This window comes from Chiloscyllium punctatum, chromosome 39 (genome assembly GCF_047496795.1).
Source record: "Chiloscyllium punctatum isolate Juve2018m chromosome 39, sChiPun1.3, whole genome shotgun sequence".
Classification (NCBI taxonomy): Eukaryota; Metazoa; Chordata; class Chondrichthyes; order Orectolobiformes; family Hemiscylliidae; genus Chiloscyllium; species Chiloscyllium punctatum.
Genome location: NC_092777.1, coordinates 35,759,530 through 35,786,957, shown reverse-complemented (window position 1 = coordinate 35,786,957; position 27,428 = coordinate 35,759,530). Strand labels below are relative to the sequence as shown.

The following is a 27,428-nucleotide window of genomic DNA, read 5'->3' as shown; positions in this document are numbered from 1 at the left end:
CATATACCCATCCAAATGCCTCTTAAATGTTGCAATTGTACCAGCCTCCACCACATCCTCTGGCAGCTCATTCCATACACGTACCACCCTCTGCATGAAAAGGTTGCCCCTTAGGTCTCTTTTACATCTTTCCCCTCTCACCCTAAACCTATGCCCTCTAGTTCTGGACTCCCCGACCCCAGGGAATAGACTTTGTCTATTTATCCTATCCATGCCCCTCATGATTTTGTAAACCTCTATGGAGGTCACCCCTCAGCCTCTGATGCTCCAGGGAAAACAGCCCCAGCCTGTTCAGCCTTTCCCTGTAGCTCAGATCCTCCAACACTGCCAACATCCTTGTAAATCTTTTCTGAACCCTTTCAAGTTTCACAACATCTTTCTGATAGGAAGGAGACCAGAATTGCACACAATATTCCAACAGTGGCCTAACCAATGTCCTGTACAGCTGCAACATGTCCTTCCAACTCCTGTACTCAATACTCTGACCAATAAAGGAAAGCATACCAAACGCCTTCTTCACTATCCTATCTACCTGTGACTCCACCTCCAAGGAGCTATGAACCTGCACTCCAAGGTCTCTTTGTTCAGCAACACTCCCTAGGACCTTACCATTAAGTGTATAAGTCCTGCTAAGATTTGCATTCCCAAAATGCAGCACCTCGCATTTATCTGAATTAAACTCCATCTGCCACTTCTCAGCCCATTGGCCCATCTGGTCCAGATCCTGTTGTAATCTGAGGTAACCCTCTTCGCTGTCCACTACACCTCCAATTTTGGTGTCATCTGCAAACTTACTAACTGTACCTCTTATGCTCGCATCCAAATCATTTATGTCAATGACAAAAAGTAGAGGACCCAGCACCGATCCTTGTGGCACTCCACTGGTCACAGGCCTCCAGTCTAAAAAACAACCCACCACCACCCTCTGTCTTCTACCTTTGAGCCAGTTCTGTATCCAAATGGTTAGTCCTCCCTGTATTCCATGAGATCTAACCTTGCTAATCAGTCTCCCATGGGGAACCCTGTCGAACGCCTTACTGAAGTCCATATGGATGACATCTACTGCTCTGCCCTCCTCAATGTTCTTTGTTACTTCTTCAAGAAACTCAATCAAGTCTGTAAGACATGATTTCCCATGCATAAAGCCATGTTGACTATCCTGAATCAGTCCTTGCCTTTCCAAATACATATACACCCTGTCCCTCAGGATTCCCTCCAACAACTTGCCCACCACTGAGGTCAGGCTCACTGGTCTATAGTTCCCTGGCTTGACTTTACCACCCTTCTTAAACAGTGGCACCACACTTGCCAGCCTCCAGTCTTCCGGCACCTCACCTGTGACTATCTATGATACAAATATCTCAGCAAGAGGCCCAACAATCACTTCTCTAGCTTCCCACAGAGTTCTCAAGTACACCTGATCAGGCCCTGGGGATTTATCCATCTTTAACCCATTTCAAGACATCCAGCACTTCCTCCTCTGTAATCTGGACATTTTGCAAGATGTCACCATCTATTTCCCTACAGTGTATATCTTCCATATCCTTTTCCACAGTAATGATGCAAAATATTCATTTAGTATCGCCCCCATTTTCTGTGGCTCCACACAAAGGCCGCCTTGCTGATCTTTGAGAGGCCGTATTCTCTCCCTAGTTACCCTTTTGTCCTTAATATATTTGTAAAACCCCTTTGGATTCTCCTTAATTCTATTTGCCAAAGCTATCTCATGTCCCTGTTTTACCCTCCTGATTTCCCTCTTAAGTATACTCCTACTGCCTTTCTACACGAAGAATTCACTCGATCTATCCTGTTTGTACCTTACATATGCTTCCTTCTTTTTCTTAACTCAACCCTCAATTTCTTTAGTCATCCAGCATTCCCTATACCTACCAGCCTTTCCTTTCACCCTGACAGGAATATACTTTTTCTGGATTCTCGTTATCTCATTTCTGAAGGCTTCCTATTTTCCAGCTGTCCCTTTACCTGCGAACATCTGCCTCCAATCTGCTTTTGAAAGTTCTTGCCTAATACCGTCAAAATTGACCTTTCTCCAATTTAGAACTTCAACTTTTAGATCTGGTCTATCCTTTCCCATCACTATTTTAAATCGAATAGAATTATGGTCGCTGGCCCCAATGTGCTCCTCCACTGACACGTCAGTCACCTGCCCTGCCTTATTTCCCCAAGAGTAGGTCAAGTTTTGCACCATCTCTAGTAGGTACATCCACATACTGAATCAGAAAATTGTCTTGTACACACTTAACAAATTCCTCTCCATCTAAACCTTTAACGCTATGGCAGTCCCAGTCGATGTTCGGAAAGTTAAAATCCCCTACCATAACTACCCTATTATTCTTATAGATAGCTGAGATCTCCTTACAAGTTTGTTTCTCAATTTCCCTCTGACTATTGGGGGATCTATAATACAATCCCAGTAAGGTGATCATCCCTTTCTTATCTCTCAGTTCCACCCAAATAACTTCCCTGGATGTATTTCCAGGAATATCCTCCCTTAACACAGCTGTAATGCTATCCCTTATCAAAAATGCCACTCCCTCTCCTCTTTTGCCTTTCTATCCTTCCTGTAGCATTTCTATACTGGAACATTCAGCTCCTAGTCTGCCTATCCCTGAGCCATGTTTCCGTAATTGCTATAATATCCCAGTCCCATGTTCCTAACCATGCCCTGAGTTCATCTGCCTTCCCTGTTAGGCCCCTTCACCAGTGTAAAATAGGAAATGTGGCAGAAAATTTCTATACTATTTCATTTCCTCCTAAACTTAACATTCCTACAAACAGCAATGTGGTAATGTCCATATAATATGTCACATTAATGGACAGATCCTTATTGTCCACAGCACCAGCCATTATTTCTCTTCTCTTTTTTGACAATGATTCACTATTATTGTGCATGAATTTAAAATATGTCAGATTAAATTCTGTTTAAATTCTGCTTGTTAGAGCACGGTAAAGTGAAAACCAAAGAATTTCACACTGAAGAACGCAATGGAGCAATACATAGATATAGTAATTTGCAACTACTTCAGATAGCTATTTCAGGCAGGGGGCAATCACTGGTCTGCTTGACCTATTGATCACAGAATTCTTTCAGTACATTTCAAGATGAAAACACCAGTTCCACATCAATGCATTGTTATACTTTGATTGTTGATTTGTTAAATTTAGTTCAAAGCTGACTAAAATCTCCAGAGTAGTCATGTGTTAGAAGATATCAATAAAATCAAGATTACAAAATTAAAAAAAACACAGTTCAACTTCCATGTTCACTTCCATACCCAATAAGTTAGATAAAAATGAAATGCATTTCACAAACTTAGAATTGCCTTATAATTTGCAAAGATTGTACATTTGACTGTAGAATAGACATTCTTGTAGGAAGCATACAAATCAATTTGTCCATACAAAGCTCCCACAAACAATGTTGGAATGAACACACTTTTTGACATTCATTAAAGGATGCTTATTGGCTTAGATACTGGGGAGAACCCATAATCTTGAAAAATTTTCTTTGAAATTTTATATGGTGTTTTATGTCCAGCTACAGAGAGTAAAAGGAAACTTTAACAATAGAAAGTCAACACCACCAAAAATGCAGTTATCCCTTTGTACTAGATTGGCCATCTAGATTGTTGTACCCTTGTCTCTGGAGTAGGGCTTCAACCAACAACTTTTCCATGAAACAAGCTAGAGTGTCACCCACAATTGACAGTGATAAAATAGCATTACTCCTTCAGATATAATTTGGGGATTCATTGTTCAAGAAGGTTAGGACCTTGTTTAATTGCTAGCCCCATGAACAATCTCTAACCAGAGGACGAGGGAGGAGGACAGTCCAGTTGGAGAACAAAAATCGCATGGTCAGAGTCAGACTGAAGGATCAGGAGACAGATACAAGCAAAAGTGGGAATCCTGAGAGACTTATGGTAATACTGACTCACATCAATAAAGTTCTATTGCATTAACATGGACAGGAACCAGGAACTTCTCCCCCACTGCTAACTGACAGCTTGCTTATCACGCACTGCAGCCGGTTAATTTTAGTGTTCTACTTCTCGCAAGGAAATTAAGAAATAGCCCCACAGCATAGTGTTAGGTGGACTATTTTCTGAAACAAAGTGGATTTGAGGAATGAATTGCAAGGCGGAATCTTCAAAGTTGCTAACTGGGACTGCACCCTTCAACTGTTGGGCTGACTGGATGCATCTCAATTCAAGGTACGACCTCGCATGCAAAATATGCTTTGTATTTAACAGACACATCCATTGACAAAACAGCAGAAGCTGGAACTTCTCCGGTCTGGCTAGCATGCTTGTGGAGAAGGAAGCTGCACAGTTGCTACCAAACCTGCTGAGTATTTCCAGCATTTTCTTCTCAATGTCAGATTCTGAGAAGCAGTAGCATTCACTTTTGTGACAATCAGGGACATGTTCATTATCTACAAGACCTTCATTAGCATCCAGGTGGAACAAGGGCAAGCAATTTACTTCAGCAATCACTATAAATTTGACAGAGGCAGCATTTCCTTAGGTCAATGATTAGCAAAACAAGCTGGGAGCCAAGAGGTACATACGAGTGCCCAGTTGGTGCAATGAAGTATATACAGCAATGCACTCTGGTGTCCTGGATCCGTTTCTTCCTATTGACAGTCAGTTCTTCTTTCAGATATGTCTCGTACTGATCATTAATAAATTCTGTGATTGGCTGCCAACTAAAATGGAAAATTGGAAATAGAAAATATAATTAAACTGACCAAGCAGAAATATAACTACAGCAGAGTTATCAAAACAACTGATAAACTGGATGATTTAGAATTAAACTAAAACCAAGTTCAGATTTGCCTTGAACTTCCAAAGGGTCATGGTCTTTGATGTGGTTATTTTATAGCTGTAATGTTATTTTCCAATTAAAGGAGGAAAGTCAAGTTGTCAACTATGAATGTTTCTAGAATTTCATTTCATTAATATGATAGTCAACTACTTTCATGTTGAAAGTTAAAATTCTGATCAGAAACATCACATTTGGACCAGCCAAAATCAGACCAACCTATCATTTACCAACTTGCAGAATTAATGGGGTTTGAACCAGTTATTTAAGATTGCAATGTAAAGTCAGTTGGGACTTAATGAAGAGCTTGCTGAGTGCCAAAGTTTCTCACTGGGAGGTTGCATTTAATATATCTAGATGGACATAAGAAAGAGGAACTGGAATTTGTTGCAAAACAAAAAAGCAGTACAGGAGTAATTTAACATATCAGACAAGAGAAAGGACAATTACACTGGTGTGACTGACTTTGCTCATTCTGAGGGGTGAAGGATCTTCATCTCAAAATAGACCACCGAACTGAAATCGGTCATCTCAATAATGGCCCTTGGCTTTACTGATGTGCTGCTTACTGATTGCATTCAGCATACTTTCATGAAGTGCACAAACAAAATTACATCTTCCTGAAGTAAACAAAGCACTTTAAACATTGCTTTGAAACAGGATAGCGATCCATGCTCATACCAGCGATGGCACATTTTAATGTGCAGTTGATGGGTACTCACCAATTCTCATTATTTATTTGATCACCAAATCCTGGAGTGTCAATTACTGTCAGTTTCATGCGGACTCCCTTTTCCTCAACATCTGCAATAAATTAATTGGTTTTGGATAGATCAAGTCCATCAAGAAAAAGATAAATCAATTCCATTAACTAATGGCTGGATGTTCTCTTAAAAAATAAGGAAACATTCTGTTCCAGACTGAAGCATTAACAGTATTTTCCATATATGTATTCAGCCATACCGCTGTTTTGTTTCCTGAACAAATAACCCAATTATTAGTTGACAAAATTACTTCAAAGCTTCAACTATGTCACTTTTAAATGGAATAATTGGATCTGCACATACGAGAATCTGGGCCAGGTATGGCCACGTTCATCTTGAGAAAAATGTTGTGTGATTTTGCATAGACATTACATCTGACTAAGAAAATGAATTCCTCTAGTTACGGGTCCATCTGATCACTGCATGGAAATAACTCTTAAAGCTATAGGTTTATAGCTCACATGAATGCAGCAGCCGTTACCTCTTCAGCAGGAACCTGCAATCCTGCTGCACATCCATCCACCACCAAGGTTATCTGAACGCTCTCTGCTTCTCCCCTGAGAGAAGGCAAGAACTGTCCCCATCCTCCATTCCCCTCCCTCACACAGCTGAGCTCTCCTCACAGTGAGCAACTTCCTTGTAACTCCTCTCATTTTCTTCAGATCAAAAAGGTAGGAACATATGAGCCCCAGTTGTGCCTGTCTCATTGCAGGCTATGTAGAACATGCCTTGCTCCAGTCAGACTTGGGTCCTTCCCCACAACTTTCTTTGGTACACCGATACATCAGTGCTGTTTCTCCCTCTTCTCATAAATGGGAAAATTTATTAACTTTTTTCCTCAATTTCCTTTTTGATCTCACCTTCACCTTGTCTGTCACCAACTCCTCCCTTCCTCGACATCTGTTGCTATTTCTGACGATAGGCTGGCCACTTCTATCCTTCACAAAACCATTGACTTCCACAGTTACTTTGGCTATACATCTTCGCATCCTACTTCCTGTAAACGGACACCATCCTATTCTCCCAGTTTCTCTGTCTTCATCACATCTGTTCTGATGATGCCACTTTCCACAAGGGGAGCTCTGAAATGTCCTTTTCTTCCTCAAACGGAAGCTTCCCCACCATTGTGGTTGACAGGGCCCTTGGCCTTGTCCAACCTATCTCCTGTATTTTTAGCCTCACCTCTTCCCTCACTTTCCATACCACTAGCATCTGCATCCAAATGATCATAAGCTGTCACTTCTGCTATTTCCAGTGGGATGCCACCACTAGACATAGTCACCCGGACTCCTTTTCCCAGAGATCATTCTCCCTTGGTCCATTCTTCCTCTATTCTTAACATCTCCCCACACCCCTACAGCATGTTCCCATGCAACTGCAGAAAGTTTCATATCTGCCTGTTTACTACCTCCTCCCTCACTATTCAAGGCCTCAGGAACACCTTCCAAGTGAAGCAGCGATTTTCCTGCTCTTCACTCACTCCACTATACTTTCAGCTCACAATGTGGCCTTCTCTACATTGGGAAGACAAAATGCAGACTGGTGACTGCTTTATAAAACGCATATCCTCAATCTATAAAAATGACCCTGGCTTCGATTTGCCTGCCACCATTTTGCCATGCCACCATTTGTGTCTCAGGCCTGTTTAAGTGGTCCAGTGAAGTTCAACAAAAGCTGGAGGAACAAAACCTCATCTTCTACCTAAGCACCTTACAGGCTTCAGGACTCTTCATGGAGTTAAACAATTTTCACAATGTGAACACCCTCTTTCTGGTTTGTTAACCTGCTATCACTCCCTTCAGTCCTGTTTTGTATGGTTTGTTCCCAGTACAGCAAACCCATTTCAAATCATATACACTTCTCATTAGCACACTACCCAGCATTTTTCTCTTTCTCTCAGCTTTTCAGTAATTTAATTGTTTGCCTATCCCTTTTCCTTACTCTCCCTGGGCCCCAGCTCAATGCACTCTATACACTCCACCTCCTCCCAACACACACACACAAAAAAAAAATCCTTTTCCCAGCTACCTTCATTTCTGATGAAGGGTATTGGACTTGAAACATTAACCGTTCTTCTTTCTCCAAATGCTGCCAGACCAGGTGAGTTTCTGCAGTGCTTTGTCTTTGTTTCAGATCACCAGCATCTACAGTTCCCTGTTTTTAATCCCATGATAAAATCCAGTGGTCGCATGGGAAATTGGTGGCAGGCAAATGAAAGCCGGTGTCATCTTTATAGACAGAGGATAGGTGTTTTACAAAGCAGTCACCAAGTCTGCATTTTGTCTTCCCAATGTAGAGGAGGCCACACTGTATTGGGAAGACCTCAATCACATCACTCAACTCCACTGCTGCTTCTGAAACTCTTAGATGTTCTCTTTAGATTTGACTGTTCCAACATACTCCTCGGTGGCCTTCCATTTCAGTATATTTAAGATCTTACAAAACTCCGCTATCCATATCCTGATTTACGTCAAATCATGCTCATATTAGCAACGCTCTCCACACCCACCCCCCATTCTCTTTAATACCAAAGGGTACAAGATGGTTATGTTTTACACTCCCTCCTTTAGTACCATGTAAAATGGAGCATGGAACCTCCCACTGCCAGCCAATGGGACTGAGGGACCAAATCAAATCTTATTCAGATCCAAGTGCCAGTTTTAATACCTAAACACAAAACAGATGCACATAAATAAATGCAAAATACTGTGGATGCTGAAAATCTGAAATAAGAGGAAAAGATAGACAAATTCAGGACGAGCAGCATCTGTGGAGAGAAAAACAATTAACGTTTTGAGTACAATTACTCATTCTTTAGAACTGCTCTGAAGAGGAACAACTGGGACTGAGATGTTAACTCTTTCCCTCCAAAGATGCTGCCAGCGTGCTTAGTTTCTCCATCAGTTCCTGTTTTTGTTTCAGAAGTAAGCCACTGACTTGGGTTTGAAGAGACTTAAAGATGCTTAGATTTGCTGAATAAGAACCCACACAAAACCACAGCCAGTCCTAGAGTGTGTACTAGGATCCACTAGCAGTTGTCAAGTATCCATGTGTAAAAATAACTGATTTTTTTTTGCCAGCGGCTAAGAGTAAAGAACAGGACAGCCCATTCTCTGACTGAACAGATGAAACCTGAGAAATGTAAGGACACTGCAAGGTTTCACCGGCTAGACTGGGAGAAAGAATTACTGAGGTGCACCTTATTGCTGGCAGTCATTTCAAGAATTCTCAGAAGACAAAGGGAAATTGACTTCTGACAGCCACTGGATATTACAACTCAGCAAAACTTGAAAGCAAACTCATGTGATACTTGGAATGTGATACTTAGTAAAGAGGAAGAAGGAGGCTTACATAAGGTTGAGGAAACAGGGTTCAGACAGAGCAGTGGAGGGATACAGGATAGCCAGAAGGGACCTGAAGAAAGGGATTAGGAGAGCTAAGAGAGGGCATGAAAAATCCGTGGCGGATAGGATCAAGGATAACCCCAAGGCATTTTATGCGTATGTGAGAAATCTGAGAATGACGAGAACGAGAGTAGGTCCGATCAAGGACAGTAGTGGGAGACTGTGTATTGAGTCGGAAGAGATAGGAGAGGTCTTGAACAAGTACTTCTCTTCAGTATTTACGAACGAGAGGGACCGTATTGTTGAAGAGGAGAGTGTGAAACGGACTGTTAAGCTAGACGAGATACCTGTTAGGAAGGAAGATGTGTTGGACATTTTGAACAACTTGAGGATAGACAAGTCCCCCGGGCCTGACGGGATATATCCTAGGATTATGTGGGAAGCAAGAGAGGAAATTGCAGTAGCGTTGGCAATGATCTTCTCATCTTCACTGGCAACGGGGGTGGTACCAGGGGACTGGAGAGTAGCGAATGTTGTGCCCCTGTTCAAAAAAGGGAATAGGGATAACCCCGGGAATTACAGGCCAGTTAGTCTTACTTCTGTGGTAGGCAAAGTAATGGAAAGGGTACTGAGGGATAGGATTTACGAGTATCTGGAAAGACACTGCTTGATTAGGGACAGCCAGCACGGATTTGTGAAGGGTAGGTCTTGCCTTACAAGTCTTATTGAATTCTTCGAGGAGGTGACCAAGCATGTGGATGAGGGTAGAGCAGTGGATGTAGTGTACATGGATTTTAGTAAGGCATTTGATAAGGTTCCCCATGGTAGGCTTATGCGGAAAGTCAGGAGGCATGGGATAGAGGGAAATTTGGCCAATTGGATAGAAAACTGGCTAACCGGTCGAAGGCAGAGAGTGGTGGTAGATGGTAAATATTCAGCCTGGAGCCCAGTTACAAGTGGAGTTCCGCAGGGATCAGTTCTGGGTCCTCTGCTGTTTGTAATTTTTATTAATGACTTGGATGAGGGAGTCGAAGGGTGGGTCAGTATATTTGCAGATGATACGAAGATAGGTGGAGTTGTGGACAGTGAGGAGGGCTGTTGTCGGCTGCAGAGGGACTTAGATATGATGCAGAGCTGGGCTGAGGAGTGGCAGATGGAGTTCAACCCTACCAAGTGTGAGGTTGTCCATTTTGGAAGAACAAATAAGAATGCGGAATACAGGGTTAATGGTAGGGTTCTTAATCAGGTGGAGGAACAGAGGGATCTTGGGGTCTATGTACATAGATCTTTGAAGGTTGCCACTCAGGTGGATAGAGTTTGTAAGAAGGCCTATGGAGTATTATCGTTCATTAGCAGAGGGATTGAATTCAAGAGTCGTGAAGTGATGTTGCAGCTGTACAGGACTTTGGTTAGGCCACAGTTGGAGTACTGTGTGCAGTTCTGGTCGCCTCACTTTCGGAAAGATGTGGAAGCTTTGGAGAGGGTGCAGAGAAGATTTACCAGGATGTTGCCTGGAATGGAGAGTAGGTCGTACGAGGATAGTTTGAGTGTTCTTGGCCTTTTCTTATTGGAACGGTGAAGGATGAGGGGTGACTTGATAGAGGTTTATAAGATGATCAGAGGAATAGATAGAGTAGACAGTCAGAAACTTTTCCCCCGGGTACAACAGAGTGTTACAAGGGGACATAAATTTAAGGTGAAGGGTGGAAGGTATAGGGGAGATGTCAGGGATGGGTTCTTTACCCAGAGAGTGGTGGGGGGCATGGAATGCGCTGCCTGTGGGAGTGGTAGAGTCAGAATCATTGGCGACCTTTAAGCGGCATTTGGATAGCTACATGGATGGGTGCTTAATCTAGGTTAGAAGTTCGGCACAACATCGTGGGCCGAAGGGCCTGTTCTGTGCTGTATTATTCTATGTTCTATGTTCTATGTTCTATGTTCTATGTTGGAATGACTTTGGATGGGTTTCTGAAAAGTCTACTTTTCTGGAGCAGGTGTGGCAGAATGCAAAATATACCATGAGATCAGTGGTGTTAAGAAACCAATAAGGACTTCAATAGGCAAATAATATATTAAATCATTAATTAATTTTTAATTGACATGGTTTTATAGTATAAACTGTAAAACATGAAATTTTATATGATAATCCTGAGTCAGTCATGGAGGATTCAAACTTCTTTTTAAAGTTATCATCTCTATGGAGACAGGAACAGTCCATTTTGCTAAACTGGTTCCTAGGCAAAAGTGAGCCCTGCACATGCTGGAGATTAGAGTTGGGAGTGTGGTGCTGGAAAAGCACAGCAGGTCAGGCAGCATCAGAGGAGCAGGAAAATCAACGTTTCAGGCAAAAGCCCTTCATCAGGAAGGGTTCCCAGTTGAGCAATGCCTCCATCATCCTCATCTTCAAATCCCATCATGGCCTTGTCCGGTCTTTTCCCTCTAAACTGTTTTAGCTCTAAAGTCCACCAAAGATGACTGCATCCATCTAATTCTGAACTCTTGATCATTCACAATTTTAATTGCTCTATCATTGATGACCGTGCTTGCCTAACCTCTGGAATTATTTCCTAAACCCCTCTATCTCCATATCATTTAGAATGTTCCTTTTAAATCTAACTGTTTGGCCACAGCTTTGGTCACCTGCTCCAATGTGTGGCTTGTTGCAGAAAATTCCTTTGAACCACTTTGGAACATTTTACTACACCAATGGTGTTACATAAATGCACAGTTGTTGGTTGGCTGTGCACTTGATGCTTATAGTTCAATCTCTCGAACTAAATGTTGTGCTCCCAGCTTCAAAGTGGCAGTTGGTTTCATAACATTGACGTTTTCAAGGTCTGTTCACACACTACAATGAAGCACAGTTTCTTAAGATGGAGGGTTGGGGGAGCTCCATGACCTGGCTGGGAGCCAGGCTTAAGGGGTTTATCAATCTTGAATGCTTGCCTGTGCATGGAAATGTTTCTGATGTAAGCAGAAATACTGGATGGGCAACAGCATCACTCTATTGAGGGATTCTTTGCTGTTTTTCATTTATTGCTTGACAAATTATCTTGGCAATTCAAACTACATTTTGGTCAAGAACTTCAAGCTAATAAACAATTACATTTTTCCCACGCAGTAGACACTTCAGATATATATCGGGTCCAAAACCAACAATCACATTTAAACTGGAAATGGGGCAGATTAATACTGTGGTCTCAATCAAAGACAGGATCCATAAAGTACAAATATTACATACAGGATCAGCCTTACATTAGAGTATTATAATATAATTTGCTTTATTATTAATATAGTGTGCAAAACTTTTATGGGATTATTTTAATGCAATTAAAGACACATTGATTTAGGATGGATTGTGTGAACAGGCAGATGTGGCCATGTGAATGCACAAGAATTGCACTAGCATCACTGTTCACATTTGTTTGTCTCTATGTATTAGCTCTCCAGTTTAAACAGTGGTGAAAAAAAAACTTAATATGCAACAGTTACTGAGAAATATTTCTTTCCCAATTCCTTTTGGTATTATGCTAAAATGCCAAAAGAGACAGCACAGTGCGGCAGACTACCAGTCATCAGAAACTAATAAAAATTGAAACAACTACGGATGCTTGAAATCAGGAACAGAAACAGAAATTGCTGTGTGGAAGAAGGGGTCACTGGTCCTAGAACATTAACTCTGATTTCTGCTGCCAGACCTCTGAGCTTTTCCTGCAATTTCTGTTTTGTATCAGAAATCTTGAGTTAGACACTGCAACAGTGCAATTACATAAATATATTTACAAACCATTTTCATTGATGGACTCACCATGGCTGATAGATTTCATTTCAACTGTTTGGGGAATTCGTTCATCAGTTCCTTCAACAGATTTACGACTAACTTTGGATTTGAATAAAGTGTTTATCAGCGTGGATTTCCCCAAACCACTCTGACCTGTGGGTGTAAAAAATACTTTGAGTCATCACAAACCTACACTGGTAAGCAAAATCCCTAATAAACATGACAATGATGGTTCTTGGCTCAACTTTAGCCTTTAACTCAATCTTCTGCAGAAGTAAAACAACTGTGGAAAGATAAAGGATCTGCAATATCATGGAGCAGCTGCAGGACATTCTTGAGCTGGAGGGTAAACAGCCAGTGGTCTTGGAATACGTAGGTACCATCGACATCGTTAAACAAAGGGATGAGGGCCTGAAAGCTGAATATGGATTCTCCTTAACTGATGTCCCCAAAGTGTTTTTACAAAGGTATTAAGGACAAAAGGGTAACGATGGGGAGGACAGGGCTCCTCAAAGATTAGCAAGATGGCCTTTGTGTGGAGCCGTAAATGGGGGGAGATACTAAATGAGTATTTCACATCAGTGTTTACTGTGAAAAAGGACGTGGAAGATATAGGGTGTAGGGAAATACATGGTGACATCTTGAAAAATGACCATATTACAGAGGAGGAAGTGCTGGATGTCTTGAAATGGGTTAAAGGTGGATAAATTCCCAGGACCTGGTCAGGTGTGCCCGAGAACTCTGTGGGAAGTTAGGGAATTGATTGCTTGGCCCTTTGCTGGGATATTTGTATCATTGATAGTCATAGGTGAGGTGCAGAAAGACTGGAGGTTGGCTAATATGGTGCCATCATTTAAGAAAGGTGGTTAGGACAAGCCAGGGAATTATAGACTGGTGAGCCTGACATCGGTGGTGGGAATCCTGAGGGACAGGATTTACATATATTTGGAAAGGCAAGGACTGATTCGGGATTAGCATGGCTTTAAGCATGGCAAATCATGTCTCTCAAACTTGATCGAATTTTTTGAAGTAACAAAGAGGATTGATGAGGACAGAGTAAATGTGATCTATATGGACTTCAGTAAGGCGTGTGACAAGGCTCCCCATGGGAGACTGGTGAGCAAGGTTAGATCTCTCAAAATACAGGGAGAACTAGCCATTTGGATACAGAACTGGCTCAAAAGGTAGAAGACAAGAGAATGGTGGTGGATGGTTATTTTTCAGACTGGAGGCCTGTGACCAGTGGAGTGCCTCAAGGATTGGTGCTGGATACACTAATTTTTGTCATTTATATAAATGATTTGGATGCAAGCATAACAGGTACAGTTATTAAGTTTGCAGATGACATGAACATTGGAAGTGGTGTAGTGGACATCGAAGAGGTTTCCTCAGCTTACGTGATCTTGATCAGATAGGCCAATGGACTGAGAAGTGGCAGATGGAGTTTAAATTAGATAAATGCGAAGTGCTGCATTTTGGGAAGCAAATCTTTGCAGGACTTAATGGCAAGGTCCTCGGGAGTGTTGCTGAACAAAGAAACCTTGGAGTGCAGGTTCAAATCTCCTTGAAAATAGAGTCGCAGGTAGATAGGATAGTGAAGGTGGTGGTTGGTGTGTTTTTTAATTTGGTCAGAGTATTGAGTACAGAAGTTGGGAGGTCATGTTGCGGCTGTACAGGACATTGGTTAGGCCACTGTTGGAATATTGCTCGCAGTTCTAGTCTTCTTCCTCTTGGAAGGATGTTTGTAAACTTGAAAGGGTTCAGCAAAGATTTACAAGGATGTTGCAAGGGTTGGAGGATTTGAGCTACAGGGAGAGTTGAATAGACTGAGGCTGTTTCCCTCGGGCATTGGAGGCTGAGGGGTAACTTTATAGAAGTTTATAAAATCATGAGGGCCATAGGTAGGATAAATAAATAAAGTCTTTTCCTTGGGGTCGGAGAGTCCAGAACTAGAGGGCATAGGTTTAGGGTGAGAGGGGAAAGATATGAGACACCGAAGGGGCAACTTTTTCACGCTGAGGATGGTACGTGTATGGAACAAGCTGCCAGAGCAAATGGACGAGGCTAGTATAATTGCAACAGTTAAGAGGCATTTGGATGGGTATATGAATAGGAAGGGTTTGGAGGGATATGGGCCAGGTGCTGGCAGGTGGGACAAGATTGGTTGGGATGGACAAGTTGGACCGAAGGGTCGTTTTCTGTGTTTTACATTTCTATAACTTAGTCAACTTCATTCATATGAAAGAACTTCAAACAATTATATGCATTTCTTAATGGCAAACTAATAATTCAACTGCAAAACAAGACAATAAATATTAACCATATTTAATAATATCAATTTTTCTATTTCGCTAACATGCCAGCCAATGCAAATGGCACTTGTGGTACAGCCGTAGTCCCTACCTCTGGACTAGAAAGTCTGGGTTCATTTCACACCCACCCCAGAGGTATGTAATAGCAGATTGGTGGAAATATCTACCAGCCAAGCTAAAACAATTAAAAATCATAATTGACAGAATAAAAAGGTCAAACTATGAATTGCATTGCTTCCACTGATTATATACAGTTTACTATACGACTAAGTAGTAGAAGAGGAATTGGCCGTTTAGCTCCTCCAGCCTGCCCCACCATTCAATAGAATCATGGCTGATCTGACATTCTTCCAGCTGGCTTTTTTTTTTGTCTTTGCCCCCTGGTTCCCTACTGAGCACAAATCCATCTCAGCCTTATGGATACACAGGACTCTGTCCCCACAGCTCTCAGTGGCAAGGAGATCCAAAGAGAAGCAACCTTCAAGAGAAGAATTTCCTCCTCATCTGTCTTAAACTGGCACCTCTTTCCTCTGAGGTTATGTCCTCTTGTCCTAAACTCTCCATGAGGGAACATCCTCTCAGCATTTACACTGTCAAGCCCTGTAAGAATCCTACATATTTCAATGAGATTACTTCACATTCTTCTAAACTGCAGTGAATAGAATTTCAACCTCTGCTCATTAGACAATCCCTCCATCCCATTTAGTTGTGAAAAAAATATTTTATCCACAAATTACTCCAGAAGACTGATCGGTTCACATATTCCCATTTCTCAGATCTAGTTGGTTATTTCAAATAAATAATAATGAACTACTGGTCTTCGTTTAGTTGAAGTACTATCAGTCACTACCATGAGTATTGTGGAAGTTAACTGATTAACTAGCCTCAGAGCATTAAATGACTGAGTAAATAGAGGGGGGGGGATTAGGTATTACTGTGTCTGACAACAGACTATCCACAAGAAAAAGGTGCTGAGTTCTATTTTGCTAGCAAGGTTATATTTCTGGAGACCAGAGCAAATTCCCAACATTGATATTCTACTTCAGGTAATATTACATTATCAGGGTGTCACTTAAGAAGTGATATTTTCTCAGATAGAGGCAGGAAATTCTTTGACACTATTTAGAAAACCATTCCTCAGTATTTATACAACAATTAACCTCTTGTATCACTATAAACAAATAATTGGTCACCTATTTCACTGCTGCCAGTGTGCACAGTTAATTACCACATTTTGGCGTTGACTGCACTTCAAAAAGAAAGTTCATCATTAGTTGTGAACCATGTTCAAAACCCCAGAGGTCATATCATGAAAAGTTTACTAACTTCTGGATGGACCTGTATCCCTTAACTTCTGGTTCCATCTCTAAACAGAAATTTAGATCATTTCTTTTCCCTCGGGAGGCTGGAAACATTTGGGTCTATGATTTCACCTCCTTTGTGACGGTTTTTAATGCCTTACAAACTATGCTTGCTGACTTGAAATGGAATCCCAATTTGTCTAGCACTTGCAAGCTAAGTTTGAATTGACTGGTCATTTTTTTTGGTTTAAGTAAAAGCAGTTGATGGTATTTCTGGCCTGGGAGATGTGTCCAGGCTGGGGTCCAGAGTGTGCAGGCAGTCTGAGCCCAGGTTGGCCTGGAAGGATAGTCCCGGGGACGAGTCGCAGGCCAGAGCCCGAAGCAGGAGGCAGTCTGAGCCTCGGTCGGGTTTGGAGAGGAGTCCTCAGAGGCGAGCCCTGGAGGAAAGTCCGGACCGGAGACCAGTGCACGGAGGTTGCAAGGCCTCACGTTCTGAAGACCATTGGGCATGGACACAGTGAAAATGACAGCAATTTAAGAATTTGCAAAGATACTTTTATTCTAATTCTGGACAGGCAGGTGGGCAGAGGGGACGGGGTTGCCTTGATAGTTAAGAATGAAATTAAATCTATGACACTGAGTGACATAGGGTCAGATGATGTGGAATCTGTGTGGGTGGAGTTGAGGAACCACAAAGGCAAAAAAAATGAGTTATGTGCAGACCCCCCAGCAGCGGTCAGGACCAGGGACACAACTAGTACCAGGAAATAGACAGGGCATGTCAGAAAGACAAGGTCACAGTGCTCATGGCGGACTTCAACATGCAAATGGGCTAGGTGAATAATGTTGCCAGTGGATCCAAAGAAAAGGAATTCATGGAATGCTTCCAGGATGGCTTATTGGAAGACCTTGTGATGGAGCTCACAAGGGAGAAGGCTATTCTGGACTTTATGCTATGTAATGAGCCAGACTTTATGAAAGATCTTAAAGTAAGGGAACAGTGAGGAGGCAACGGAGTTTGAAAGACAGAAGACAAAATCTGATGTAATGGCGTTATAGTTAAATAATGGTAATTACAGGGGCATGAGAGAAGAACTGACGAAAATTGACTGGAAGCAGAGCCTAGCGGGAAAGATAGTACAGCAACAAAGGCAGGAGGTTCTGGGTGTAATTGAGGACAAAGTACACAGTACAAAGGTTCATCCCATAGAAAAGAAAGATTATCCGGGGCAGGGGGGGGGGGGGGGGATGGATTAGGCAGCCATGGCTGACAAAGGAAGCCAGGAAATGTATCAAAGAGAAAGACAGCTTATGAAGTGGCCAAGAGCACTGGGAAATCAGAAGATTAGGAAGACTACAAAAACAAACAAACAGAGGATAACAAAGAGAGATATAAGGAAGGAGATGATCAAATATGAAGGTAAGCTCACCAGCAATTTAGAAATGATAGTAAAAGTTTCTTTCAATACATAAGAAACAAACGAGAGGCAAAAGTAGAAATTGGGCTGCTCCAAATTGATGCAGAAAGGCTAGTGATGGGAGATAAGGAAATAGCTAAAGAACTTAACTTTGCTTCAGTCTTCACAGTGGGAGACATGAGTAATATCCCAATAATTAAAGAGAGTCAATGGGTAGAGTTGAGTATGGTAGCCATTACAAACGAGAAAGTGCTAGAAAAACTAAAAGGTCTAAAAGTTGATAAATCTCCTGGCCTGGATGGGCTACATTCTTGAGTTCTTAGGGAGGTGGCTGAAGAAATAGTGGAGGCATTGATTGTAATCTTTCAAAAATCACTCGAGTCAGGGAAAGTCCCCGATGATTGGAAAATCGGTGTTGTAACCTCCTTGTTCAAGAAAGGATCAAGACAAAAGGTGGAAAACTATAGGCCAATTAGCCTAACTTTGGTTATAGGTAAAATTCTAGAATCCATCATTAAGGATGAGATTTCTAAATTCTTTGAAGTGCAGGGTCAGCTTTGAACAAGTCAGCATGGATTTAGTAAGGGGTCATGCCTGATAAACCTGCTAGAATTCTTGGAAGAGGTAACAAATAGGTTAGACAAGGGAAATCCAGTGGATGTTATCTACCTAGACTTCTAAAAGACCTTCAATAAGGTGAGGGCTCATTGTGTTAGAGGTGAGATACTGGCATAATTGAGGATTAGCTGTCTGACAGAGGGCGGAGAGTTGGGATAAAAGGTTCTTTTTTGGAATGGCAGCTGGTGACAAATGGTGTCCCACAGCTGCTGCTGTCCACGGTATATATTAATGATCTGGATGAAGGGACTGGGGACATTCTGGCAAAGTTTGCCGATGATATGAAGTTAGGCAGACAGGCAGGTGGTTCTGAGGTGGTGGGGAGGCTGCAGAAAGATTTAGGCAGTTTAGGAGAGTGGTCCAAGAAATGGCTGATGAAATTCGATGTGAGGTCTTGCATTTGGGGAAAAAAAAGAAAGCAGGCATGGACTATTTTCTAAACAGTGAGACAATTCATAAAGCCAAAGTACAAAAGGATCTGGGAGTGCTAGTCCAGGATTCTCTAAAGGTTGGCTTTCAGGTTGAGTCAGTGGTTAAGAAAGCAAATGTAATGTTGTCATTTATTTCAAGAGGGTTGGAATGCAAAAGCAGTGATGTGCTACTGAGACTTTATGAAGCTCTGGTTAGGCCCCATTTAGAATACGGTGTCCAGTTTTGGGCCCCACTCCTCAGGAAGGGCATACTGACACTGGAACATGTCCAGCAGAGATTAAAACGGATGATCCCTGGAATGGTAGGCCTAATATACGATGAATGGCTGAGGATTGTATTAGAGTGTAGAAGGTTGAGAGAAATCTAATAGAAACTCACAACATAATGGCTTAGAAAGGGTGGGAATTTGTTTCTGTTAGGCAGGGAGACTAGGACCCATGGGCACAGCCTTAGAATTAGAGGGGTCAATTTAGAATCGAAATGAGGAGACATTTCTTCAGCCAGAGTATGGTGGGCCTATGGAATTCATTGCCACAGAGCACAGTAGAGGCCAATACTAAATGTCTTCAAGGCAGTGATTGATAAATTCTTAATCTCGGAAGGAATGAAGGGATATGAGGAGAGTGCGGGTAAATGGCACTGAAATGCCCATCAGCCATGATTGAATGGCGTAGTGTACTTGATGGGCTGAATGGCCTTATTTCCACTCGTACGTCTTATGGACTTTTGAGTACTTATTAAAACTTTGTATTCCTATGCCAAGTTGTTTTTTACTCTTTCAATTTTGTAACAAACACTTAAAATATCTGTACCTGGTTACCGAACACCTAAGATGACAAAGTGCACGTGACAATTAAAGTTATTCTATTCTAAAAATATTTGAATATTTATATTAATTTGTCCTATCACCACAAATCCTCCAACCTTTGTCACACTAGTTTCACTCATAGGAATTGATCTGCAGTTTAGGCTGAGGAACTGGGAGATAAAAAACTAGGATTACAGTGGATAGTGCGATGACACCATACAGGTTTATACAGAGAGCTTACAACAGAAGTTCAATACAGTAATAAAATTTATTGCCTGCTACTCAAACAGTTAGTTAAATTTAACCACCATTGAAATACACAAGTTGCATTACTACTGTATTTACTTCTGTTATTTCCTGTCGAACAAATTTGTTTAGCAATACAATCAAGGACATCTTGTGTAGACAACAAGTACTAAGGGCTCACGAGATAAAGCCAACAACTGATAAATAGTGATTTGGGTTCAATCCCTGTTCATGCTACAAAATTTATCTAAAAGTCCATAGGGCAAGAAAGCTCAGATTCCAAGAGAAAAGAGCTTTAAATTTACAAGTCAACAATGAAATACGTGAAATAAAATGAGAGTTAAAAGTGTGACAAGCCATTATGTTGCCGAAAATGCTTTCAATTATCGTGGTTCTGTTCGCCGAGCTGGGAATTTGTCTTGCAAACGTTTCGTCCCCTGTCTAGGTGACATCCTCAGTGCTTGGGAGCCTCCTGTGAAGTGCTTCTGTGCTGTTTTGTCTGGTATTTATAGTGGCCTGTCTCTGCCGCTTCCGGTTGTCAGTTCGAGCTGTCCACTGCAGTGGCTGGTATATGAGGTGCAGTGGACAGCTCGAACTGACAACCAGAAGCGGCAGAGACAGGCCACTATAAATACCGGACAAAACAGCACAGAAGCGCTTCACAGGAGGCTCCCAAGCACTGAGGATGTCACCTAGACAGGGGACGAAACGTTTGCAAGGCAAATTCCCAGCTCGGCAAACAGAACCACGACAACGAGCACCCGAGCTACAAATTTTCTACCAAACTTTGAATGCTTTCAATTACTCAGTGGAGGCGAAATAATTTTCTTCATCAATAGTGTCCCTTGAGTTTCATCATACTCGAGTCCCCAATTACATTGCTCACTCTCAGTCACTGCTTATATTTTACAATAGTCTATGCTCACATTTGCTCCTTTAAAACCTTTTCTTCAATGAAAATAACAAGCTCCAAATATCTCTTCAAAGTTTAGAGCCTCAAGTGATACGATCACCCTTAATGCTCTGACTCCTATTTGGCCTAACCAAGTCAGGGCAGCACTGAAAATTAAATCATTACTATTGACAATAAAGAGAAAAATAAAAGCCAATTATCTTTGTGGGCGGCACAGTGGTTAGCACTGCAGCCTCACAGCACCAGGGACCCAGGTTCAAATCCAGCCTTGGGTGACTGCCTGCCTGTGTGGAGTTTGCACATTCTCCCAGTGTCTGTGTGGGTTTCCTCCCACAGTCCAAACATGTGCAGGTCAGGTGGATTGGCTATGCTAAATTACCTATAGTGTTAGGTGCATTAGTCAGAGGGAAGTGGGTTACTCTTCGGAGGGTCGGTATGGACTTGTTGGGCCGAAGGGCCTGTTTGCACACTGTAGGGAATCTAATCTAAAATATCTTTTTAAACTGGCTCACTCCAAAACAGCCATAAACTTCAGACTTCAAACAAAATATGCAAATATAGTATAGGAGACTGTGCATTGCTGATACACACATAAATCCCATTTTTTATTTTTACCATTATTAAAAACATCACAAGACGATGTCAAGTTAAACCTCTTCAGCCTAAAATTTTGAATCTGGAAGGAAACATTGTCTTAAGGCAATGGGAACTCACTTCCAGCTCAGCTCCACATTTCTGTGCACTCCATACAACATCCAGCAGGTCACCATAAAAGGCAAATTATCAAATGATAAGTCTAAATCATTTGGCTAATGCAGACTACATGAATCATTCTATCTGGACCATGTGAACTTGGTTTAAATGCAGTGTTTTGCTTGCAAGCATTAATGGGTGCTACCATTGAAAACTGAACGCCTGGATATCTTCCAAAGATAATGCCTTGAATGGTAAGCTTCTTAACCTTTAATAACCCAAAGTTAAAAATGGCAACTCCAGGTTATAGGCGGGCAGGTTTATTTGGAAATACGAGCTTTCGAAGCGCTACTTCTTCCTCAGGTGGTTGTGGAGAAGGAGATTATAAGACACAGAATTTATAGCCAAATTGAAGAGAGTCATGGAGATGTGATGATACAATAAACAATTTTAGATCATGATTTGGAGATGCCGGTGTTGGACTGGAGTGTACAAAGTTAAAAATCACACAACACCAGGTTATAGTCCAACAGGTTTAATTGGAAGCACTAGCTTTTAGAGCACCGCTCCTTCATCAGGTGTTTGTCCAATTAAACCTGTTGGACTATAACCTGGAGTTGCCATTTTTAACTTTGGGTTATTAAAGGTTAAGAAGTGATTTTTAATTTTAGATCAAGTCTTTTATCTTTTAGAATAGGATGTATCGGTTTCTGTTCTTTGATATAGAAATCCCAGAGCTTTTCTAACAATAGGTGCCACCTCAGCTCAGACAATGCATTAAGTTGTGAGGGCTGTCTGTGTCTCAATATTGTGTTAGACTGCTTCTATTACGAAAGTGGCATTTGCAGAGTTTCCCACAGATTCATAGAGTTTTTGAGCAAAATAAAATGTAATTCTGCAAAAACAACTTCACCCCATAAACGTGTGTGTGGGAGAGACAGGTGAGTGCGTGCATGCAGGTGAGAGTGCATGTGAGAAAGAGTAAGTGTGAGAGAGTGTGTAATGTGGTTTATGCCTGAGAGAGAGTGGGTGCACAAGAGTGTCGTAGAATCATAGAGACGTGCAGCATGGAAACAGACCCTTCGGACTAACTCGTCCACGCCAACCAGATATCCCAACCCAATCTAGTCCCACCTGTCAGCACCCAGCCCATACCCCTCCAAACCCTTCCTATTCATATAGAGTACGGGGTGGGGTGCATGTGTATGAGACAGAGCTTATGTATGTGAGAGGGGGCCATGTGCGCACGCATGTGTGCGTGGTGCAGTGGGGCCACCTGCAGTGTGACATGAACCCAAGGTCCCAGTTGAGGCCATTCCTGCGGATACTGAACTTGGCTATAAGCTTCTTCTCGGCGACTCTGCATTACTACTTGGAGGATGGTCACCTGAAGGTCCGAGGTTGAATGGCCCGGACTGCTGAAGTTTGTCCTGACTGGAGGGAACACTTCTGCCTGGCAATTATTGCGCGGTGTCCATTCATCCATTGTCGTACTGGTTGCTTGGTCACATCAATGTACCATGCCTCAGGGCATCCTTGCCTGCAGCATGAGATAGACACCGTTGGTTGAGTGTTTGCCATGTACGTGGCAAGACGTGTCCTCACACGTAAGGGTGGTATCTATGTGGACATGCTGATATGTCGAGCAGTGGCTGCAGTGACAAGGCTTTATGGTGTTGTTGTCCTGAAGGCTAGGCAGTTTAATAACCCAGATCATTAACAATTTACAAACACTGTTCATACATTCCCACTGAAATGCACAATTAAAATTTACAAAAAAGTATTCAGACCTTGGAGTGCATTTTCATAGTCAGAGGTAAACAGGGTAGTGAAGGCAGCATTTGGTTTGCCTGCCTTTATTGGTCAGTGCATCGAGTATAGGAGTTGGGAGGTCATGTTGAGACTGTACAGAACATTAGTTAGGCCACTATTGGAATACTGCGTTCAATTTAGGACTCCCTATATAGGAAAGATGTTGTGAAACTTGAAAGGGCTCAGAAACGATTTACAAGGATGTTGCTATGGTTGGAAGGTTTGAGCACTGGGGAGAGGCTGAATAGGCTGAAGCAGTTTTCCTTGGAGCATCGGAGGCTGAGGTGAGAGCTTCTAACAGTTTATAAAATCATGAGGGGCATGGATAGGGTAAATAGCCAAAGTCTTTTCTCTAGCATAAGGGAGTCCAAAACTAGAAGGTGTAAGTTTAAGGTGAGAGAGGAAAGATTTAACAGAGACCTAAGGGACAACCTTTTCATGCAGAAGGTGGTGAGTGTATGGAATGGGCTGCCAGAGGAAGTGATGGAGGCTGGTACAATTACAACATTTAAGATGCATCTGAATAGGGAGGGTTTAGAGCGATGAGCCAAATGCTGGCAAAGGGGGCTAGATTAATTTAGGATATCTGGTCAGCATAGACAAATTGGAGCGAAGGGTGCATGTCTGTGTTGTACATCTCTACGTCAAAAAATGAAAAGTAAAGGAACTTCAATTTTGAAAGTAGAGTCTGTGGTAGCAACTGTATTCTGAACTCATTTCACAGAAACTGAATAGTGGGATCCTCAATATTGTGGTGTATTTTTGGATGACTTTTAAAGTCAATCATCTCATGGTCACTGCACCAATGGAAAACTTCAAAGGTAATGTCATCTGCTTCAGCTTTCTGCCTTTTTTAAGGCAAACTGATTACATGGTATTAGAACATGTTCCAGGCATGCAGTAAGTCATCATGCAGTAATGAAAGAATTAGCAAGTCTTCAGCTTTTAAGTTATATTGCTCAGGAAGAGAGCCTGGTCACTGCAGCCACTGCTAGACGTATCAGCATGTCCACATAGATACCACCCTTATGTGTGAGGACACGTCTTGCCACGTTACATGGTAAATTATTTTAAGTGTCTCGTATAGAGGAACAATCATGATAAGGATAACTGACATCTTGAAACAATGGCCTATCTTGTAAATGAACCAGGCAGCTGATCAGACGAAGCCAAGGTAAGAACCCAGTTTTATTCCTTTATGTTTGTAAGGCTTTTGACCATAGAAGTTATGCTGAGGCTGGAAACAAAGCGGGTAAGTCATCAAATCTTGGATTGTACGCGACAAGTGCACACCAGTCGCAAGATCTATGGAAGCCCAGATGAGAGATTCATTTGGTAAATAAAATTGCGGCAGTATCACGAGCATCAAGGCAGCAGTCAAAAATAAAAATGACTATTCTTAATGAACCTCAAGAGCTAAAGCCATGGGCCCTCCCCAAACCCCTTAAGCCTTCAAACTTCGTCCAATATTTGCTAAGATCATGCAGAACTGATTACACTCTGCATTCCCACCTCCTGTTGAAACCTTTCACCCCTTTGCTGATTAAGAATCTACCCACTTCTGGGCAAAGAATTTACTTCCTTTGCCTTTCGATAAATAGCCTTCCAAAGACTCTCTACCCTCAAAACATCCCTGCCTTACATGTGGGATCTCTTATTTTTAAACAGTGACTCCTCGTTCTAAAATGCTCGTGAGTCTAACATGGCAGCAGAATAGCAACACAACGCAAGGGCTCCTTCCTGGAACTCATCTGCTCTATTCACTTTTTCTTTTCTTCTTCTTTCACTGCTTTCTTTTCTGACTTTGATCTATTCATCTTCTACGGAGAGCAGGTTTGTGCAGCATGGAGGAGAGCAAGTGCAGCACGTGGGAGATTGAGTCACCTCGGGGAGAACGAGCCCAACTTGGCAGTGAGAGAAGTCCCCCAGCATTTGCAGCAGTGGCAAATGCAGGGACGATCAAACGGACCTTCGAGAGCACGCTTGGTGCCGTCCAGAGCGTGGCAGCAACTGGGGGCCTGGATCTGGACTGCAATGGTCAGAGATCAAGCCCAATGTGGGAAGAGCGAGACCAACATAAAAGTGAGGGAGGTCCCCCAGCATCTGCTGTGACAGCAAGAGCAGGAAGCCTGGGGTCTCCCGTAGAGCTGGCCAAAGCCGAGAAGAGCGGCTAAGGCAGAGGAGAGGGGGCCCTTAGAGGGAATGCAAGTGCAGCATGGCCAAGCACTTAAAGACTTCATTTCTCTATTTTTCTAATTTCTACCTAAAATGTTGTTACTAGATACTTTTGGACTTAAGATGGTGCTGGGAATAGTGACACTGTACTCACAGGTATTTCTGTACTAAAATACATATGATAATAAAATCTAATCCTAACTTAAAATTTCACACAAAACATTCTGTCTATATGCACCTTGTACAAGTTCCCAAAATAGAATTTCACATAGCTCACTATTCAAGTACCAACTCTGGCCCAAACTCTTTGAAGGTTTGACTGGAGATTGATAGCTTTCTGATAACCAAAGTAGTAAAAGGTTTTGGAGAGTAGTGGGGGTAAAAGACATTGCAGTGGTCAAACAGCCATGGTTGTATTAAAAAGGCAGAGGGGACTCAATGGGCTAAAACAGCTACTCTTTTCTTATGCCCCCATAACCATTTTGATCTCAAAGATATTTCTAGATTGCTTATTTCAAATGAACAAGCTTCAATTCTGTTGTGCATCAAAAGTAGCTTAACCAAACGGACTTAAGCCCATGACTCAAATGGTCTCTTGCATAAGTATCCCACACTGCGCAAGCATGCAAGGCCAATCCAATGTCTATTGTGTTAAATTCAAAGTATGTGATCATCAGGTTAATTAAAGCAAACTTTTGTTCTTTGATGACTTACCTACAACCATTATATTGAATTCAAACCCTTGTTTCATAGCTTTCCTTCTCATCTGTTCAAGAATGGAATCAATGCCCACATATCCAAAATTTTCAAATTCTGGCTTCTCATTTTGCATGGACTGCTTTACGGTCGCGTCTCGAGAAGATTCAGACATAATGCTGGGTTTGATCGAGCTATTTTCTGCACCTACCAGTATGGAAAAAAAAGGAAAAAAAAAAGAGCAATTCATACATATATATATATACACACACACAAAAAAATCAAATTATTGTGACAAAAATCATAGTAATGCTATAAATGCAAATGAGTTAATCCCAGAGACAGATTAGGGGAGAAAACTACTGAACTAACAGCAGCTAAGAGTTGCACAGAAACTGGTTTTTGAATAACAAGATGAATATCCAAGGTCAAAATACACACATCTAAACACTACTCAAAATGGCCTATTGGGACTCTTTCTGTTCTCAATAACTGGTTTTCTCATAGATGACGACAAACCAGGAAGTTCAATAGTTGAGAATTGTTGTCATACAAGAGACAAGGGTGGACACAGTAACTTTGAAACGCTATTTTGTACTTCCTGAAGTATCAAACTAATCTAGTTTTCTAACTTCAAAAAAAAGTCACTCAAGGAGGACAAGAGGAGGAACAACTCTACCTCTCGCTGCAGGTACAAACACATTAAAAATGTCTAGGAAACTGAACCCCTTAAAAAAATTGCAGATGTTTTCATTACACTCCAAATATAGCTGCTCCAAAATATTAGATTTTTGGAAGGAGGTGAAGCAAAATTATGTCGACAATATGACATTTCAAGAAAAAAAGAGAAAGGAATTGCTACAAAATTTAAAATTGTAGCATTTGAGACCGTTTGAACATGGAGACGTGTTCAAGCATTTTATCACTAGATATCACTCAGTTCCCCAATATTTTACCTTTGGGCACAATTAACAAATTAGAGGAAATTTATTATTACAATTAATTATTATACAAACTATGGTCATATTTTAAAATGAGCTCCAGTGCTGTGAGAACAGTTGGCAAACCATTGATGAAATTCTCAGTAACATTCTAAATACATCATTGTAGTCAAACAGTTTTATCATTGAGATAGAGATCCTAAGATTAAAATGTTTTTGCAATTTTAACCAACAATATGGTAATTGGACACTGCTCTTAAATTTTCTCTTAGTTATAACATTACGATGCAGATTCGAAGAGATTTGCTAATCTTCACACCGCAAAGTTT

General features: G+C 41.7%; 1 protein-coding gene across 5 annotated transcripts in view; it reads right to left on the bottom strand.

Moving 5' to 3' along the window:
• The window catches only part of LOC140463954 (septin-9-like), a 299,673-nt gene that overhangs the window by 43,156 nt on the left and 229,089 nt on the right, over positions 1 to 27,428 (bottom strand). For all 5 annotated transcript variants that reach the window (XM_072558447.1, XM_072558449.1, XM_072558450.1 and 2 more), the window contains 4 exons: positions 26,177 to 26,365; positions 12,762 to 12,887; positions 5,568 to 5,649; positions 4,592 to 4,729 (listed from right to left, as the gene is read on the bottom strand). In XM_072558447.1, coding sequence (XP_072414548.1) covers positions 4,592 to 4,729; positions 5,568 to 5,649; positions 12,762 to 12,887; positions 26,177 to 26,365 — 535 coding nt within the window. The remainder of the gene's footprint in view (positions 1 to 4,591; positions 4,730 to 5,567; positions 5,650 to 12,761; positions 12,888 to 26,176; positions 26,366 to 27,428) is intronic.